At 40.1% G+C, this 21,600-nt stretch overlaps 1 protein-coding gene across 3 annotated transcripts in view; it reads left to right on the top strand.

Moving 5' to 3' along the window:
* The window catches only part of LOC129731739 (uncharacterized), a 63,800-nt gene that overhangs the window by 15,571 nt on the left and 26,629 nt on the right, over positions 1–21,600 (top strand). For 2 of the 3 annotated variants that reach the window (XM_055691983.1, XM_055691981.1), the window contains exon 2: positions 16,390–16,977. In XM_055691983.1, the coding sequence (XP_055547958.1) occupies positions 16,875–16,977 (103 nt within the window). In that variant the 5' untranslated portion in view covers positions 16,390–16,874. Of the gene's footprint in view, positions 1–16,123; positions 16,256–16,389; positions 16,978–21,600 lie in introns of those variants that run through there. The other variant, XM_055691982.1, reaches the window with a different exon arrangement.

The raw sequence follows: 21,600 nt of genomic DNA, 5'->3' as shown, positions 1-21,600 counted from the left end.
AGAGAGGAGATCGGCCGGCTGAAAAACAATAAAGCCGCTGGAGCTGACCAACTCCCCAGTGAGCTGTTAAAACACGGTGGTGAATCACTGGCTAAGGCGCTACACTGGATTATTGCCAAGATTTGGGAGGAGGAGGTCATACCGGAGGAGTGAATGGAGGGTACAGTGGGCCCCATCTACAAAAAAGGCGACAAGTTGGATTGCTGCAACTACCGCGCAATCACGTTGCTGAACGCCGCCTACAAGGTACTCTCTCAAATTCTGTGCCGTCGACTATCACCGTTTGCAAGGGAATTCGTGGGGCAATACCAAGCGGGATTTATGGGTGCCCGCGCCACCACGTACCAAATATTCGCGGTACGGCAGGTCCTGCAGAAGTGCCGTGAGTATAACGTGCCCACACATCACTTGTTCATCGATTTTAAATCGGCATACGACACAATCGTTCGAGACCAGCTATGGCAGATTATGCACGATTACGGCTTTCCGGATAAACTGACACGGTTGGTTAAGTCGATGATGGATCGGATGATGTGCGTAGTTCGAGTTTCGGGGACACTCTCGAGTCCCTTCGAATCTCGAAGAGGGTTACGGCAAGGTGATGGATTATCGTGCTTGCTATTCAACATCGCTTTGGAAGGTGTGATACGTAGAGCTGGTATCGACACGAGTGGCACGATTTTTAGAAGGTCTGTTCAGCTCTTTAGCTTCGCCGATGACATTGATATTATAGCACGAACCCTTAAAATGATGACGGAGACGTACATCAGACTGAAGGCTGAAGCCGGACGAATTGGGCTGGCCATAAACGTATCGAAGACCAAGTACATGAGAGGAAGAGGTTCCAGAGAAGACAGTGTCAACCTCCCACCACGAATTCATATTAGCGGTGATGAAATCGAGGTGATAGACGAGTTCGTGTACCTGGGCTCACTGGTGACTGCTGACAACGACACCAGCAGAGAAATTCGTCGACGCCTTATGGCAGAAAATCGTGCCTACTTTGGACTCCGGAGGACACTCCGCTCGAATAAAATCCGCCGCCGCACGAAGTTAACCATCTACAAAACACTGATCAGACCGGTAGTCCTCTACGGCCACGAAACCTGGACTTTGCTCGTGGTGGACCAACGCGCCCTTTGGGTTTTCGAACAAAAGGTGTTGCGTACCATCTGTGGTGGAGTGCAGATGGAAGATGGATCATGGCGGAGGCGGATGAACTACGAGTTGCATCAGCTGCTGGGAGAACCACTCATCGTTCAAACGGAGAAAATCGGGAGACTACGGTGGGCTGGGCATGTCGTTAGGATGTCGGACATGTCGTTAGGATGTCTTGATAACAACAACTCGACTGGAACAAGGCGACGGGGCGCGCAGCGAGCAAGGTGGCTCGATCAAGTGGAAGACGACCTGCGGGGCCTCCGCAGACGACATGGCTGGCGAGCTGCAGCCATGGACCGAGTTGAATGGAGACGACTTCTTCGAACAGCAAGGGACACTTCGGCCTGGAGCTGACTGGTAAGGTAAGGTAATCCACCTAGCGGTCAGACCCAGCCTTTCTCATTCAAACTTGTTATTTGTAAAAATAGATTTACATGGACGCTTCAATCCAATAAAAGTATATTCACTCTTTAGGTTCTAAAATATTGATGTTGTAATGGATGTATATAATAAGAAATTTGACGTAATGTTAGTGCTTAAGAAATAGCGAAATAAAAGGAATCACATTTAATTTCGAACAATTTCATCACGAGCAATACCGGAGACGTTCAAATAGTACGAAACCACATTTAAATTATGTTGAGGCCACGTATATTGATCAAATCAGGTATAGTTTTAAATAGTCTTTGAATTTCTCTTCGTTCCATAACTTTTGAACCACATATCAAGTTGTCATGGAGTTAGTTATTTGCAGTGGTGGGCACCATTCCGCTAATTCGCTAATTAGCGACGCTAAAATTCAGTTAGCGATTTAGCGATTTCGCTAATTTTTGAGCTGGTTAGCGAAACTGTTAGCGTCGCTGAAATTTTGGTCTTCGAAACGCTAATCGCTAATTCGCTAAATTTTGTGGAGAAGCGACAATAGGAATATTTAGAAAAACTATGAATTGCTGATGGCGTACGTAAATTGCTTCGAAAGATGAACATACTTTACTGCGAAAGTTACTTTTGTCAGTTTTTTTACCCTAGAATGGAGTTCCAGTTATCGTACAAGCCACAGGAGCATTTTGAAAAACAAGCACAAGGTCTAGATTGAATTTCTGGCACACCAAGAACTTTGATGAATTGCAATGCGCTTGAAATCATGACAGCTTTGGTTCTATTTTTTCGATTCAGATAATAATTGAATTTTCATGTAAACATTCCTAAGAGTATTTATTTTCAATGCAAGCTAAATAACTTTTGTTATTCTTGTTTTTACAAAATCAAATATGAATACCGTTTCGTGAACCTCTTACTGTAAATACACGCAAAAGCTGAAGTGTGCGTAACCAGATCATTTATGAGCGAAATTAGCGCATTTACTGATTAAAATTGGAACCAGTACAACGCATGTACGTTGGGCATAACGCATTTGATGCTCTAATGTATTTTGAATGTATTGCGCAGCTCCAAACCACTACACTTATAAAGCATCAGCCGATGTTCAGAAGGTTGGCATCGTTTAAACAGTGCAACCAGCAATCAATACTGACTCCATTGAAGAAATTATTGCCTGATCGATTCACTTTCATGAATCAGGTCATTTGAAAACATCATTCAATCATTAACAATAAACAAAAACATGAGATTAGTCCAAAACATTTTGCATTTAATTACGACTCTGGTTTTATTCACATGCATTCTGTTCTGCGTTACTGGCACCAGCGTCAATAACTTCCGCGGCAACAAGGCTCGCCATTGGCTGTTTCGGTTACTGACGATTTTTAGGGATGCACGAGCCGCTGATACGCACCGGCTCGCGAAAGTAAAGAACGATTTTTTGAGCGCCTCGAAACTGATCGTTCCCCCGAAGCCGAAGATTACCGAGACATTACGATTTTTGTGTATATGATACATATACTGATTTTGATCTCTGTCAATGTTTTCCTTGTACAACTTATGCGTTATGCGTATCACGCATTGGTTGTGTGAAGTCAGAGCAAATTCTGTGCGAATTGAAAGGACACATTGGATGATTAATGCTTGAACTTTTGCGTGTAGCTTTTTTTTTTTTTTTCTTCACATAACATTTATTTGACACGGCACAAATACAATTTAATGTTTAACGGCGCCAATTATATCTGATGACTTAAAAACTAAAGCAAATTTTTTATCCTCGCTGCCGACTACGAGCTGAAATTAAGTCTAACTTAAAACTAGCATGGGATTTCCAATCAGTGTTTTGTTGTTCAATGGTCGTCTGATAATCGTCGAATGGCATGTATGGATTCGTTCTGCTGAGCCACGATGTCGTGAGTTGGGACAGAGGCTCGTAGTCCTTGGGTCCTGGTTCTATTGTGCGGGGTCTGGTTGCTGGTTTTGTGCTTAAGGTTCAAACGTGTTCTTGTCGTTTTGTTGGGTGTAGACGGAGGGGAACGGGACTAGACTGGGGCGTGGATGGATTTCAGGAAAACGTATATAAGGGACATGTAGGATAGGTCACGGCTCGCCAAGACATCACGAACAGGAACAGCCGGCTGTCTACCCTCGGCCTGCAGGGAAGCTATTAATTTAGACCTGGCGTCACGGTGTACAGGGCATGACCAAACCACATGCTCTATGTCGTGATAACCTTCACCACAGGCACAGATACCACTTTCCCCGAGCCCAACACGACGGAGGAGCGCGTCAAATCTATAGTGATTGGACATAAGCCGGGACATCACGCAAATGAAATACCGACCTACATCCAACCCCTTGAACCACGGGTTCGTCGATACTTTGGGGATTATGGAATGTAACCACCTTCCCAATTCCCCTCTGGTCCAAGCATTTTGCCAACTGATGATCGTATTCTGACGTACAAGTGCGAAAAATTCATTAAAGGCAATTGGTCTTTCATAAATATCACCGTTTGTTGCGCCCACCTTAGCCAAAGAGTCCGCTTTCTCATTACCCGGTATCGAGCAGTGAGAAGGGACCCACGCTAAGGTAATCTGAAACGATTTTTCGGATAAAGCACTCAGATGTTCCCGTATTTTCCCCAGGAAATACGGAGAGTGCTTAACATCTTTCATCGATCGGAGAGCCTCAATGGAACTGAGACTGTCCGTAAAGATGAAATAATGGTCCGTGGGCATTTTTTCGATAATCCCTAGGGTGTACTGAATTGCAGCTAATTCTGCGACGTAAACAGAAGCAGGATTATCGAGCTTATGGGAGACGGTTAAATTGTTATTGAAGATACCGAAGCCAGTGGACCCATCAAGAAGTGATCCGTCAGTGTAGTACATATTGTCGCAGTTGATGTTTCGATATTTATTGGAAAAAATTTTAGGGATCTGCTGCACGCGTAAATGATCCGGGATTCCACGAGTTTCTTCTATCATGGATGTATCGAAAAACACAGTAGAATCAGAAGTATTTGATAAGTCGACACGATTTGGAATATTCGAAGAAGGGTTAATATTTTGGGACATGTGATTGAAATACAATGTCATAAAACGGGTTTGAGAATTAAGTTCGATTAACCTTTCAAAATTTTCAATCACGGGACGGTTCAAGACCTCACATTTGATTAGAATACGAGAAGACAGGCTCCAGAAGCGGTTTTTCAATGGTAGTACTCCAGCTAAAACCTCCAAACTCATCGTATGGGTCGACTGCATGCAACCTAAGGCGATACGCAAACAACGATATTGTATTCGCTCCAGTTTGATCAAATGTGTGTTTGCTGCGGAGCGGAAGCAGAAACACCCGTATTCAATAACAGACAATATCGTTGTTTGGTAAAGCCTTATAAGGTCTCCTGGGTGGGCTCCCCACCATTGTCCGGTTATTGTACGAAGAAAATTCACTCTTTGTTGACATTTTTTCATCAGATACCTCACGTGACAACCCCAGGTGCCTTTAGAGTCGAACCAGACACCAAGATATTTGTGTACCAAAACCTGAGAAATCGTTTTACCCATTAATTGTGTTTGAAGCTGAGCAGGTTCATGCTTCCTAGAAAAAACTACTATCTCAGTCTTCTCCGGAGAGAATTCGATACCTAGCTGTAAAGCCCAAGCAGACAAATTGTCCAAGGTATCTTGCAATGGTCCTTGCAAATCGGCAGCTTTGGCTCCTGTAACAGAGATTACACTGTCGTCTGCAAGTTGTCTTATCGTGCATGAATTTGCCAGACATTCGTCGATGTCATTTACATAAAAGTTGTAAAGAAGGGGGCTTAAACATGAGCCCTGGGGAAGACCCATGTAGCTAATGCGAAAAGTTGCCAAATCGCCATGCGTAAAATGCATGTGCTTTTCGGACAACAAATTGTGCAAAAAATTGTTCAAAATTGGAGAAAATCCTTGTCGGTGAAGTTTACCCGAAAGAATGTCAATAGAAACGGAATCAAAAGCCCCCTTAATGTCCAAGAACGCAGACGCCATTTGTTCTTTACGAGCATACGCCAGCTGAATATCTGTTGAAAGCAACGCAAGACAATCATTCGTCCCTTTGGCACGGCGGAAGCCAAATTGAGTTTCTGATAGTAGACCATTTGATTCGACCCAGTGGTCTAAACGACGGAGTATCATTTTTTCCATCAATTTCCGGATACAGGATAGCATTGCAATCGGCCTATAAGAGTTGTGATTAGAAGCTGGTTTCCCTGGTTTTTGGATGGCGATCACCTTCACTTGCCTCCAATCCTGCGGTACAATGTTTTGCTCCAGGAACTTATTGAACAAGTTCAACAAGCGCCTCTTGGCATTGCCGGGTAGATTCTTCAACAAGTTGAATTTGATTCTATCTAATCCAGGCGCGTTATTGTTACAGGACAGGAGGGCAACTGAAAGTTCTGCCATCGTAAAAGGTGATTCTATCGCGTCGTGGCCCGGAGACGCATCGCGAACAATATTTTGCTCAGGAACAGAGTCCGGACATACTTTCCTGGCAAAATCAAATATCCACCTACTTGAAGACTCCTCGCTTTCGTTGACCGTTACGCGATTCCGCATTCTTCGGGCTGTGTTCCAAAGAGTGCTCATCGATGTCTCCCTCGACGTCTCGTTCACGAACCGACGCCAATATCCACGTTTCTTTGCTTTAGCCAAGCTTTTAAGCTTGGTATCAAGCTCCGAATACCGTAAATAGTCGCCAGGTATACCTCCCGTCTGGTAGGCTTTAAACGCGTCGGATCTTTGCGTGTAGACATCGGAGCACTCTTGGTCCCACCACGGAGTGGGAGGCCGTTCTTTGATCGTTACGCCGGGATATTTCTTCGTTTGGGCTTGCAACGCGGCGTCGAGAATCAAGCCCGCGAGGAGGTTGTATTCTTCAAGTGGTGAATGATGTTGAATCGACTCGACCGCTTTTGAAATCATTTCCTCGTATAACTTCCAATCGACATTTCGTGTGAGGTCATACGGAATGTCAATTGGTCGCATGCGAGTTGACCCGTTAGTAATTGAAATAAGAATAGGCAGATGGTCGCTACCGTGAGGATCGAGGATTACCTTCCATGTGCAATCCAACCGTAGCGACGTCGAACATAAGGATAGATCCAAAGCGCTTGGGCGCGCTGGAGGTTTCGGGATACGTGTCATTTCACCGTTGTTTAAAATAGTCATGTCGAAGTCATCGCAAAGGTTATAGATTAAAGAGGAGCGGTTATCATTTTATGGGGAACCCCAAGCCACGCCATGAGAGTTGAAGTCTCCCAAAATCAAACGTGGCGAGGGAAGAAGTTCTATTAAATCAAAGAGCAGCCGTTGCCCAACCTGTGCTCTGGGGGGAATATATATTGAGGCTATACAAAGCTCTTTACCTTGTATTGTCATATGACATGCGACAACTTCGATGCCTGGAATCGAGGGGAGGTTAATACGATAGAAAGAATAGCACTTTTTAATCCCTAAAAGTACTCCTCCATATGGGGTGTCTCGATCAAGGCGAATAATATTAAAATCATGGAAGTTGAGATCAATATTTGAAGTAAGCCAAGTTTCACAAAGGGAAAATGCATCGCATTTGTTTTTATTTATCAAAACTTTAAACGAATCAATTTTTGGTAAAATACTTCTACAATTCCACTGTAAGACAGAGATAGAATCCTTCATATACGCAGTTGAATTAGGCATCGAAGGATACAATCGCTGCAAGGAGAGGCCATTGGGCAGTCAACTGCTTCAAAAATGATCTAACTGTTGGGAGGAATGCTGTAAGAAAAATTTTAATTGGATCGGGTACATTGAAAGTTTCAAAAATCCAGTCCACAATGTCAGAAAATTTCACTAATCCAGAGTTTGTTTCATCAACTGGGAGTGTAAAAGGAGCAACTGGGGTTTTAGATGTTCCTGGCAGTGCTGGGAACTCCTTCTGGGACTTTAAATTTGCCAGCCCAGGAGGAGTTTGCTTCGGGTTTTCCGCAGCACTGTTTGGTTTGTTTGTAACTTTCATTTCACTTTGAGAAATCTTAGGACCTTTTCTGGGAAGTTTAGGAGAGGAAATATTTTTCCTCTTTCTAGACTCCCCAGGATTGGCGTAAGATGCTCCCGCTGGTGAATCGTCAGAATCGGTTTCCTCAGAGGGCAACAGATCGAAGGGGTTCGAAGTAACGGGAGAAGTGGTAACGGTCTTCTTCAGCATGTCAGCGTAGGAACGCTTTGAACGCTCTTTGAGAGACCGTTTTATTTTATCCCTGCGCTGCATGTACACCGCACATGTCGAGAGCTCATGCAGATTTTCTCCGCAGTGAATACACTTTTCAGCGTTAACACTGCAAGAATCTTCCGCATGAGACTCCTCACACTTGCCACAACGTGCCTTATTGCAGCAGTAGGCGGCTGTATGGCCTAACTGCTTGCAATTCAGGCAGTTCATGACGCGGGGCACGTAGAGCCTCACAGGGAGACGAACCCGGTGGATCGAGACGTGGCTTGGTAGTGCAGACCCGGCGAACGTAACTCGAAACGAGTCTGACGGAGTGTATACTGTTTTGCCACCGATGATCGATGCTGACCGCAATTGCTTGCAGTCGAGCACCTTTACTTCGGGACACGTTTTGTTCTTAAAGCACCCTTTGGCACTTTGCAGTATACACTCGACGGACAGACTCGAATCGGTTATGACACCGTCGATCTCCACGTCTCGTGCGGGTATGTAAACGCGATACTCGCGTGTGAAGAGCTCAGAGCAAGCTATATCGTTGGCCTCTTTCAGGTTACCGACCACGACACGGAGCTTGTTAGGCCGGACCTTGGAAATTTCGGTCACGCCCTTGTACTCCTTCGTCAGGTCTTTAGAAATCTGCAAGAGGTTCAACTTTTTCGATTTCGGTCCTGCCTTTGGCCGAAAATAAACAGTATAGCTGCCCTGGGCTCCGTCTGGGTAAAGCCTGGGGCGAGGGGGGACTGAAGAATGAACAGGGGAGGGGGTAACAGAAGGGTCAGGGTCAGAGGGGTTCGGGGATGGTGGCGCGGGAGGCGAGGGATCTACATCCATCGCGCTAAGTTTAGCGCACTAGCGCTGACAAGAACACGTACCTTTTTATTTCTCCCTTCCAGTAAGGTTGGTTGTCCGATCGTTCGAAGTAGCAGCCGTTACAGCCAGCAGCACCAATACAGCAGCACCAAACAGCCACCAGCAGCGAGCCAGGTGTGAGATCACTCCACACAGCGATACAACTCGCTGACACTGATGGCTTCTTCTTTTTCCTCGTTTGTGTCTCGTCCACTGCTGTAGCACAATCCAGCCAGCAGCCAAATCGGCTTACGCACCAGCTGGCAGTCACGATGCGAAACAGTTGCACAAAGGAACGACCTTGAACCCGGATTTATTTCACTCGACCAGGCAAACAATGCCAACACTTGTTCACACGTCTTTTGTTTTATACTCTATCGGACCGATCACCAAACACGTCCAGTACTGATGCGTGTTCGGCACAGAATGATCCCGAAATGATGCGTGTAGCTTTAAAAAGTAATTGTTTTCGTTTATTTAACCAAAACAGATCAAAGTGGTCCAAATCTTACAAAACATGAGCAATAAATATAGCGATATGACTATTTACATATTAAAAAGTTAGCGATTAGCGATTATCGAAAGTTCCGCTAATGTGGGTTTAGCGTTTAGCGATTAGCGATTATCGAGCTAAATTTTCCGGTTAGCGACTTAGCGATTAGCGTCGTTAAATTTTCGTTTAGCGGTGCCCATCACTGGTTATTTGTGAGTTTAAGAGATAACTCGTTCGTATGACGCTAGTTATGTTGAATAAGTCGTGTAATCTTTAAGGTAATAGACTCGTTGTTTTAACAATTTCATATATAACGGTTGCTTCAGTTCGATTATAATCGAATGAAATGGGAACGTATAGTGTAACCGGATTATGAAACCACTTGTTCAATCATAGTTCATAAGTTAACCCTTAACTAGCCCGTTCATCTGATATCAATATTGTTCAAATCGGTTGTGTAGTTTCTAAGATAATGAAGTTTCGTGATTTTCACATTTCGATACATTGCAGAAGAAGTTACTGTCCGATTACAGTTAAATTCAATAGAGTGTTATGAGGCAGCTGGACCTCTCATTTGACACTTTTTTAGTGAAAATCGGTTCAGCCAACTCTGAGAAAAGTGAGTAAGTTTTAGTAGTCTTGTGAATATTTTACTTTTCATAGCTGGATTTCACATTTTTCAACATAACAGACAAAGTAATAGTCCGATTGCAAACAAAATCAATAGGGTCTTATGGGGTAATTAGACCATCCAAATGACACTGATTTTGTTGAAATCGGTTCAGTCATCTCTGAGAAACATGAGTGAAATTAAACAGTCTTGAGAACACGTTTCTTTGCTTAACTTTTGAACCACATGTTCAATATTAATGAAATTCAAAAGTTAAGGTTTTTTAGGTAGTTCGTTCATTTGAAATTAATTTTGTTCAAATCGGTTGCGTAATTTCTGAGATATTGATGTTTCGTGATTTTTACATTTTGATACATAACCTCCAAACCAAAAATACGATTACAATGAAATTCAATAGGGTCTTATGGGGCAACTAGACCTTTCATTTGCAAATAATTTCATTGAAATCGGTCCAGCCATCTCTGAGAAAATCGAGTGAGATTGGGAGAGCGTTACACACACATACACACACACATACACACACACACATACGCACACACACACACATACAGAAAATGCTCAGCTCGTCGAACTGAGTCGAGTGCTATACGACATTCGGCCCTTTGGAGCACTTTTATACCTTTAGTTTTTTCAGTGATTGCTATACCTCTCTAGGAGAAAGGCAATAGGGGAAAGGCAAAACGCTTATTAAATCCAGAAAAAGCAAATAAAAAAATGTTCGGTATGATTCAAAATAGGAAAGAAAAAGTTTTGTAAGACCAGAAAAAGTCAAATAAAATAATATTGGGGTTTTTAACCCAAAAGCCAGAAAACCCCAAAATAGAAAATTGGATCATTTTCTCAGGCTCAGAATTACGAGAATCGTTTTTAAAGTCCACAAAAAACCGAAACAGAAAATTGAACTCTCCTCGAAATGGCGATAAAAGGTAGAAAAAAATAAACAAACAAGAATGATCCTTAATTAGGCATTGGATAGCAAATGCTTTTAAAATCCAGAAAATGATTGGACTGAGAATGCAATTATAATGGTCACAAAATATTAAATGAAAATGATCCCAAAGTGATCTTTTTTGAAGGCTACATTAACATTCTCCACGAAAAAGAAAAATGCTACCAAAAAGTCCAAATAAGAAATTGATTCCAAGTTGAAAAAAAAAATTAAATGTCTTGCATCAATTGAAAAAAAAAATTTCTTGCTTGTTGAAATTTTCTCTGAATGGGCATGAGAAAGGTCTTAAAATACTGATAGGTGATGTAAAATAGGTTTTCGCGCATCTGTGAATAACCATCAACAGTCTTGCATCAATTAAAAAAAATTTTTTGGCTTGTTGAAAATTGTCCTAAATGGGCATAAGAATTGTTTAAAAATACTGATAGGTGATGGGAAATAGGTTTTCACGCATCATTGAGTGACCTCCTGTATCACTTGAATTGAATTGAATTGAAAATTTGTAAATTAAATTAAGTAGAAATTCAGAACCCAAGAAATGAGTAACTACTTAACTCAAAATTGAGTAATACTGTATCGAAAAAGTGAGTAACAATCACTCATTTTTTAAAACGCCTTGTTTCTCAATTATGCGTATTTACGGAGTTACTCAGTTTATGAATTGCTCCACTTTTTACGAAAATGCGTCAAATATTACTCATTTTAGATTTTTTTTTTATTGGGGGGGAGTTTGTAATGATTTATTTATGTACTAAAATATCTATTCAGAATTAGTATTGTGTGTTCTGCCACAAATGGTGACATTTCAACACTATTATATATATTTGTACGCTTTTTAGTATTATTGAATGTTATTAGCTTTCGCAGTTAAGATAATGTAATTGTAGGAAAATTATTAAACCTACTTGTCTAGAAAGAAAAAAGGAATAAAAGGAATAAAACGAAACTTAAAGTAAACTTAAAACTATCTTACTGACTATAAAATGAGCTAATCGTTGCAATTGAGGATTGCAACGATTTTTGTCGGAGTTTGTTGATAATTTGGCTTGACATATTTTCTAATGTTTCTACATTAGTGAGCCTATTTAGCTCGTTCGTGCTAAACCAGGGAGGACGCTTCAAAATCATTTTCAAAAGTTTATTCTGAATCCTTTGAAGTGTCTTCTTCCTGGTTGCACAACAACTTGTCCAGATGGGAACTGCATATAACATTGCTGGCCTTAAAATTTGTTTGTAAATTAACAGTTTATTCTTGAGACAAAGTCTAGAATTCCTGTTGATAAGAGGATATAAACATTTGATATACTTATTGCACTTTGACTGGATATTTTCAATGTGCTCCTTGAAAGTAAGATTCTTATCATAAATTAGCCCTAAGTATTTAACTTGATCAGACCAATTGAAGACCACACCGTTCATCCTAATAACGTGGTTATAGGTGGGTTTGAGAAATGAAACTCTTGGCTTATGAGGAAAAATAATTAACTGTGTTTTTGAAGCATTAGGGGAAATCTTCCATTTCTGCAAGTATGAAGAAAATATATCTAAACTTTTTTGAAGCCGACTGCATATAACACGGAGGCTTTTTCCTTTTGCGGAAATGCTTGTATCGTCACAAAACAGAGATTTCTCTCAACCTGGTGGTAAATCAGGAAGATCAGAAGTAAAAATGTTATATAAGATTGGGCCCAAGATACTCCCCTGAGGCACACCAGCTCTAACAGGCAGTCTATTAGATTTACCATTTAGATAGTTAACCTGGAGAGTGCGGTCAGTTAAATAACTTTGTATCATTTTTGTGAGGTAAAGCGGAAAACTGAAATTTGACATTTTAGCTATTAAATCTTTATGCCAAACACTGTCGAATGCCTTTTCTATATCTAGAAGAGCAGCTCCAGTCGAATAGCCTTCAGATTTATTAGTTCGAATCATATTTATTACTCTAAGTAACTGATGAGTAGTGGAATGCCCATGGCGAAAACCAAACTGCTCATTTGCAAAAATTGTGTTCTCATTAATATGTGTTAACATTCTATTAAGAATTATTCTTTCAAAAAGTTTGCTTATAGAGGATTACTCATTTTAGAGTTATTTTTCCCGAGGGTGTAAAGAATTCTCCCTGCAACCGTTTAAAGTTGCATGGAATTTTTGGTGGTCTTTTTTTTATATATGCCAAGGGAACCACGAACCATTGAGATGTTGGGCACGCTCTAAATATATGAGATTTGACAGCGATAGTATAGTTCTGTAGAAATCAGCCCTTAGATGCGCAAAACAAATGAACAAATCAGCCGGGCTAGCGGTGGGGCATATTGCCCGGGAGCTGTAATGTAGCAGAAAGCATTGAATACTTAAGCAAATTATACCATTTTTATCGTTTCTTTCTAGATACAGCTGTTAGAGGTTCATTTGAGATATATAAGTACAAAAACTAGGTAATAAACTTTATATATTATTTAAAATATGTTACGGAAACGCTGCAAGAAATTAGATCTGAAGCAGCTCAAATCAAAATTGATTTTTGTTTATTTTTTGCTGCTAGTGACAACTATCCAACTTGCACAGAAGGTTGGTCCTATGACCCGCTGCGGATTCCCAATATTCTCATGTCTTGTTTTTTTGTGTGTTTCCGAATAAATGGACTGGGGCGTTATGCCCCGGAGAGGCGTTTTATACGTATTTACCCTAACACCAGCAGAATTAGTTAAATGTCAATTTTGGGGTAAGGATAACAAGATTCAATTCAGTGTCACTGCAAAGGGTGAGAGTGAGTGCACAGAAGGCTGTCCCAAAAAAAAATCGATGCTCAAAAAGTCAAGGTGCTCAGCCCTAAATTGAAAGATAATGTTCGACTTTCTAAAAAATCGTTTTCAGGTTGCCCATACGTGATTTATAAATGAGTTTTTCAAGCTACAGAACCATTCTTTTCAACTTTTTTCAAATCTGTTCGATTCCTAAATTTTTCCATATATTTTTTTGTGGGGTTGTTTTTGAATGTTTTGCATGGTTTGGTTCAGCATTGCATTCAGATTTTTGACTCCCAGAGCCCATTAAACATCACAAAAAAATATTTTTTTTAATAATTTTTAGATAAAACCTGCAAGAGTGGGTTTGTAGCTTGAAAAAGTCACTTTATCATAAATCACGTTTGGGCAACCTTAAAACAATTTTTTAGAGAGTCGAAATGTTTTACAAAAATGCTATAAATAATATTATCTTTCAATTTAGGGTTCAGCACCTTGACTTTTTCAACATGGATTTTTTTGGGACACCCTAGTGCACAGTTAGCTTCATTTCAGGTGTATTCCAAGCATTGAATATGAAGTTTCGGAGCTCTGAACGTAACTCGATATAACGTAACGAAAATAAAAATAAAATTGCTTTATATCGAGGTATGACTGTATAACACCAAGTTCAGCTTGTAAGAGCGAAAAACGTTTCAGATTACCTGGAGACCCCAAATAAAAATGCTTATAAGATGATCTCAGAATAGCGAAAAAACACTTTTTGAGGCCTAAGAAAGCTCAAATAAACGAGCGGGGGCCTAGTGTGGTTGGTAACGTCTCCGCCAACCACGCTCGACGCCTGGGTTTCGAATCCCACCGCCAACATAGGTGTCGATGGTTGTGAGGTGGCGTGATCCACTCACAACCAACCCAACTGGTCTAGATTCAATCCTAGCCGACACCGGGAGATTTTCTGAGGCGAAAAATCTCTGGGATCACGCCTTCCATCGCATGAGGAAGTAAAGCCGTTGGCGCCGGTCCGTTAATAAACGGGTCGTGAGTTAGGGTCCTGGGTGTGGAGTCGCCTCCCTGGGCGTCGGTGATTGGCCACAACAGTGGCGGAACTAGACCGACGGAAAATAAGCGAGAATAAAAAAAAAAAGCTCAAATAAAATTTAGAATGATAGCAAAACGCTTCAAAGGTCCCAGGAAAAATCGTAATTAACGATCATATTGGCGAAAAATGCTGCTTATGACCAGAAAAGGCAAAATTATGAATAATTCCAAATCAACTTCAGTATTAGAGCAAATAATATCAGAAAATCCAAACAAACAAAAAATATGTAATGGTGGAATAATGAATTGAACTCGGGCAAAAAAAAAATCTCAAAATAATACTAATTTAGTCACAGGAAGGTGAAATCAAATGTATAAAAGTAAGAAATTCTTAATTTAAGCTCAGAATAGAGGAAACATGCTTAAAAGACCAGAAACGGCCACAATTAAATTGCTTGCATGCTCAGAACATTTCTGGCAAATACCAAAAAAGCCAGAACAAATAATAATAATAATAAATTTAGTTTGAAATAAGCAGGAAAAAACTAAAAACGAAAATAATTTCAAATTTAGTATAAAATGGCAAAATCATGCATTTAACCCATTGCCGGCGGGTGCTGCCATATGGCATCACCTGACATCTAAACTTTGATTGTGGTTTAACAATTATACTTGCAGTATCGAACAACAAAATTATTTATTACGGTTAGAGAACAGATCGGTCTACAATATGCCATACAGTTTGTGTCAATTGTGCATGTAGTTGCTGAGCAATACGAGTTCGAATGTCGTTTTTTGAGGTAAAATTTGATTTCTCTCCGCCGGGAATGGGTTAAAGGCCTAAAAATCTTATTTCAATTTTAACTTCAAAATTTTCAAGATGAAGTCAATCCAGTTGTACTTCAAATTTCCTTTCAAGTTGTGCTGAATTATTATAATTATACCCAAAAAGATTATGTTTTAATTGAACTTCAATTTCAATCTGAAATTGCTGATCAATCCGAACGTAGAACTTGGTCCTTTTCGTCTAGGTTGAAAAAGTAAAAGAACTGCGGAACTTCGCTGTCAGCTTACCAGGTGCGTAAAAGCGTCTGGTTGAAAACCGAATATTAATGCCAATTAAATTACCCCCGAACGGAAAACCCTTTCAACCGTCGTTTCACGCACGACTAGCTCTGCTGCACAGCAGCAAATCGAAGTGCTAAGACACCGTTCTGTCCGGTTCTTGTCACACATCAGTTCGTACAGTTAGTGGTGGCAAAAGAGCTGAAACTTCACAGCACAACACAACACAGCCGCGCGAGCTTGTGAATATGAAAACACATTACGGAACCATCAGTGCGACAAAGCGCGCAACCTTGTTTTGCCATGGGGCATTACTTGAAAATCGATGTTATTTGTTTACTTTCGATCGAAACCAGGCGGTATTTTTAAAATCCGCAGTATGCAGCACGCGCAACTCCGGTCGGTCGGTCCGCAGGACGCACACCGATGGACGGCCGGATGGACGGGCAAACGAAAGGCCACACCCGTTAGTGGACCAAAAGAAAAAACGAGCGAAAAAAAAAGGAACAAAAACAAGAGCACACATAAGCAGCATATAACTTCTTTTGGTACGTGCATTATATAGCGGAAAAATATTGGTATTTTTAGACAAAAATTATCTTTTTCCATCCGACTGTCAGTATCTATCGTACTGTCTGCTGGAAAACATCGCGCAACTCTCCGGGAAAGTTTGTGAAATAAATGTAAGCTTTTCTTTTTTGTGATTAAGCCAATCTGTTGGCCGTTTTTCACCGATTCATTTTCGTCCCATCAACCCCCGTTCTTCAGTGTCAGTGCACTTTGGTGATTAATATCTTTCCGATTTCCGTTTTTCTAGTGTTGTAACATTGCACGAAACAAAAAAAGGCGCAGCCAAATCGCACCACAACGCACGCTCGCAAACAACTACGTGTCCAAAGCCCACACTAGTTCAGGATGAGTGAAACCAGGAATCTCGCGACCACGTTCTTGATCCTGATCGGTTTGCTATTTCTGCTGTGGCTAATATACGAAGGATTTAACTAGGCGACTTCGTAGCCTAATTGTTTAGCCTAACTGTAGGGGAGCGAAAATGAAAAGAAGAGAGATAGAGATTGCGAGATCGTGTGAGCGGATAGCGAACGAATGAGAACGATATCAGGATCGCAGCACCATGCGGAAAAAAGCAAATGCATAACCTTTTACCACTACACCTAACCAACCATTTAAAACAAATGCACCCTTTAGAATTCACTAGGATTCCAGCTTAAGTTTTCTTTTGTACGTTTGGGTTCTTCACGCACGCACGCAAGAGCACGAAAGCGAGAGCACACACGCCTACAAATGCAGTCACAACCACGTCTGTCCTGTCTAGTGCACGCTGCGGAGTGCTCTTCTGCACCAATGTCGCAACATTGTAGCACCGAGACCACCGTCATCAGAATGAGTAAGTATCGTAATTTATCTTTTTGCTAAAAGTTGTCTCCGCGGAAAAATGTAATAATAATAAATGATTGGGAGTGAAATATGTCCGTAGAAAGTATCGATCGTGTTTTCTGGCGGTGGCATTTTGAATGGAAGGTTTCGGCCTTTTTTACATCTCTGCTGCTAGTTAAGCCAACCGGAACGGTTAGATCAGGATTTGACTTTTCGCCACCGAAAGTAGACATACCAGATGTGTGTCGGCAAAGCGATCAGTCTTAAATTTAGATTCGATGTCTGCTATAAAAGTCGTTAAAACGCTCGTTGAACATTCCCTCATAATTGCGAAACGCCAACGACTCATAATTTTATGGGCGATTGCTGCCCTATCGTAGGAGGCAGCGGCGCGGCGGCTAGCATGGGGAGCGTAATGGAGACGCACGGTGCGTGTCCACAACGTCGTCGTCTTTGTCGGTTGGCGGGCGCATTTTGCGCATCAGTCTTAAGCAACGAGGAAATATGCGTCACACAACCAACCACCCACCCAAAAGTAGCTAGTGGGAGGAACAGGGGGGATGGTGATTGAAAGATCTGGGCCACAAAAAGATCCACGGATTGTGAAAACCGTTTGAAGTGCTCCATGTGCTCCAAATTGAAAATGCACGAACCCACTTTTGGCCGGTCCGAGCCAATTTTAACCGCTGCTGAGTAGAGTCGGAGCGAATGTACGTTTTATTTTGTTTACTCCACTTATCTTCCAAAATTCTTTATATCTTTCTTTCTTGTTATTGATTCAAAATACCAACTGTTTTGTTGTAACATTATTTCTGTTTTTGGTAACAACGCAAAATGATCGAGTGAAAAATCAAATAAATTAACAGCAAGAAAAATATCCTCAGCACTAATTTGCCTACCTACTCTAGATTCAAAACATCTTTTTGACGAAGTAAACCAAATATTGACGAAAACACATGCGTATCGGCCAATTAAAGAACTAATGTGATAACTTATTACAGTTCGGCTTAGCTTGTTACAACTTTTTTTAAATAAAATTTACAAAACTAACAATGGCCAAGTATGCTTAAAATTAGTTCAACAAGATTCTACTGCTAACCAAAGGAGGGTAGTAATAGATTAAATACCCTATTTTTATTTCTGGGATTCGAACCTACTAATCCCAATTTTTTTAGATTAATCAGGGCTGCGATTTTTTCCCCGCTTTGTTTGGACATTACTAACGTTCAAATCAATAATCGTGTTATAGACGTAGGACTACTCAATGTGAAACTGTAGTTTGAAGCCTCTATAATAGTGCAGTAGTGACAATGTTCATCAAAAGTGTGTATATGAAATTTCAAATAAGATTTCAATCGAAATAGGTGTATTTTGCTAAAAATACATAATTCGTTAAGTAAAAATTATTAAACTTCATTATTTAATCGTCTTGAACAAGATGATTCATTCGTTTTGACTTCACAGAAGCATTCTTATGTTTGCCAAAAAGAAATAAATTTGATTTTTTACCAAATTTACCGTAGTCGCAGGATGAAACGTTGAACAGTGAACTGTTGAATTGCGTAAATAATCGTGCTCCGCTGTCTTTCTCTCCTAGTTACCATTGATTGATTTTTTCGCCCACTCTTATTAAGTATATAGCAAATAATACGGCATTATGTCACGCTCAACAATCACAGCCTTTTTCAAAGCCATTACATATATTCAGAAGATGTTATTGAATGATTTTTACGTGAGTTTCAACGCGGCAATTTTCAGACGGATTCAGACCGAGACCTGAACATTTTATTTTCATCTTCATTTGTAAGTGAATACAACCCTGTTCTTGTGTCTTTTTCGAAATTATTTTGTAGAAATGATTGTAAAAAAATACTAGTAATTTAAGCGGATTTTGGAATTTACGCAGTTTTTTGCGCTTACTTATCTCACCACGGGTTTTCACCCGGATTTTGGAATTTACTCTTTTTTTCTATATGCTAAGCATCGCGAATCGATGTAATCCGCCAAACATGCAGAATTAATTTGAATAAAAAAAAACTATTGTATCGTCTTGATAAAGACGGGTTATTTGTCGAATTTACAGCAGAATCGCTTCAAATACTTGGTTTTAATAGTTCACATCAGGAATGTTACGGATGTGATTTTTCAGACATCTGCAGATGCGGATGCGGGTATGTGATTACGGATGCAGATGTAGATGCGGATGTCAATATTCATGCAGAATATTCGTAGCATCCCTTGTATTTTATTTTGCTTATTTCACATGACCATGTCCCTCCCCAATGCAAAAGTTATTTGGGCGAGCAGAGCAATTTTTCTACAAAATTTTATGAAGCGATATTTTGTTTTTCAGTATCCGCATGGTATGATGCGGATGCGGATGCGGATATCCGTAACATCCCTAGTTCACATTGTCACGTCTGTCAACACGAACAGAATTTGGTTGTCTTCCAAGCTTAAGCCGCAGTATACAACAAGGAACAGCCGCTCATTGGTAGCAACCACATACCATCCTACTATAATAAGACGTAGTCCTACACTAAAGTCGCTTTTTACGCGGGGGACACGTGCCGCGTAAAAAAAACCGCGTAAATTCCGGAATCCGCGTAAAAAACCGCGTAAATTCCGGAATCCGCGTAAAAAAAACCATCGTTAATTTTGCATTCCGAGTGAAAGGAAACCGCAATTCGGGCAAAAAAAAATACCGCGTAAACTCCGGAATCCACGTAAAAAAAAACGCGTAAATTCCGGAATCCGCGTAAAAAAACCGCGTAAATTCCGGGATCCGCGTAAAAAAAAACGCGTAAATTCCGGAATCCGCGTAAAAAAGCCGCGTAAAAAAAAACCCGCGTAAAAAGCGACCTTAGTGTACAAATATTCCCACATAAAGGCTGAACACGAAAAAATAGAAACACACACATAGAAAAGTATTATCAGTATTGATCAATTTTCTTCTATTGGCTTTGTATCGATTGGCTGCATTCAGCTCCTTGCGAAAATGCCATTTTCTATTTTGTTAACAAATTTTTGTATAATTTCCCCTAGCTTGATTACACAGTACAACAAAAAATTTCATTCTCTTCTGCCTAGGCTTCTATGTATGATTTTTTTATGCGTTTTGACGCAAAAAAAAATCCCGAGTTTGGACACATTTCACCTTAAGAAGCAACGATGGCGCCATTTTGAATTTTTACAGAAATCGGAAATCTTCGATGTTTTTTCGACGCATTTTGTTTTGAAACCAAATATCAAAATTCTGAGAGTTTGTCCACATATCTCAAACTCTGAGGAATTTGTTTTTGCGTCAAAATACATCGAAATATCATACATAGAAGGTAAGGTAAAAAAATTGTTGCACTGTGTTATCTGAAGTCCAGTTTGTTACATTATGAGCCTTGGTTGCTTAGGATTGGGATAGCTAAAGAATAGTGCGGCCAGTTGTTTCATGTTTTTCCAGAACGTACAATTAGTTCCCTAAAAGCACATGTTATTTAAGGAGAACGAGAACTTTGTCACTTTGAAGCCAGTTGAAATTATTGAAAACTTATCTAGATCACCTTGTTCTAAAATACCAAAAATATCGACCGATTACATTATATTGATTGTGTTTTCTACTAATTTATTTTCAAAGTTTGCTATTAAAAGCTGAGAATAAATAAAAATGGAGAATGAATAAAAATGGTTCCATTCGTCTGTTTATAAAAATTTACCTTGATATAAAGTAATACTACATCGTTGGGAAAGAAGCCAGTCTAGTGAAAGTTTTATGGCTTCCTTCTTCGGAACGCTAAAAAATAGCGCTGTGACATTAACAGAAATTATTATCTCGACATTATTAATGCTTTTGTGTGCTAATAACAAATTGACTAGGAAATCTGTTTAACATCAATTTAAATTCCACGACCAACTATTCTGTTGATTTGATGTCTCTGTTGTTGCCTCCTTTGCAGAAACAATTACTCTCATTTCATTACCAGCTTCTTGCACTTTTGGAAGACCCGTTCGTTCTAGAAAAATAAAAACTTAACGCTCGCACCATTGAAAGATTACATTTTCTAATGTCAGTGTTTATGTCAACTACAGCCGTTCAATACTTGGTTAAGATTTAAAAATTTTGCTGAAGTAAAAAAAAATACAAAATTCTTGATATACATTCTACTCTTTTTTGTGCAGCTGGAAAAAAATGTATTACCCGGTTCCCGTTTTCGAAAAAAAAATTTGCTTTGCTTTTTTCTGCAACTTCAACTTTTTTTCACCATCTATTAAATAAAAATAAGTTGGTGTCTGTATAACGGCGTTTCACTCCAAATAGAATCAACGGATTTGAATGATTCTTTTTGTGTTTGTTTTGTCTTGATCTTCGACGAGTTAATAAGCCATAAAAATAACAATAATCAACTGATAAATTTTAAAAAAAAAATTGAAATACATTTACGCCTTTTCCCGCCTTTTACTCCAAAAACAACGTCATTAGATTACTATGATTGCAGGCTATGAGCGGTAGACAAGCTGTTGTAGCGTCGTTATTGAGGCGTCGTTGTTGAGCACCTGATTCACATATAAAGTGATATTCGTTTTCGCTGCCTACTGCACCTTTTCTATGCAAAAGCGCTATAGCGTGGTAGCAGCAAAC

Source organism: Wyeomyia smithii, chromosome 3 (genome assembly GCF_029784165.1).
Source record: "Wyeomyia smithii strain HCP4-BCI-WySm-NY-G18 chromosome 3, ASM2978416v1, whole genome shotgun sequence".
NCBI classification, from domain to species: Eukaryota; Metazoa; Arthropoda; class Insecta; order Diptera; family Culicidae; genus Wyeomyia; species Wyeomyia smithii.
This window is presented reverse-complemented; position numbering and strand designations above follow the sequence as displayed.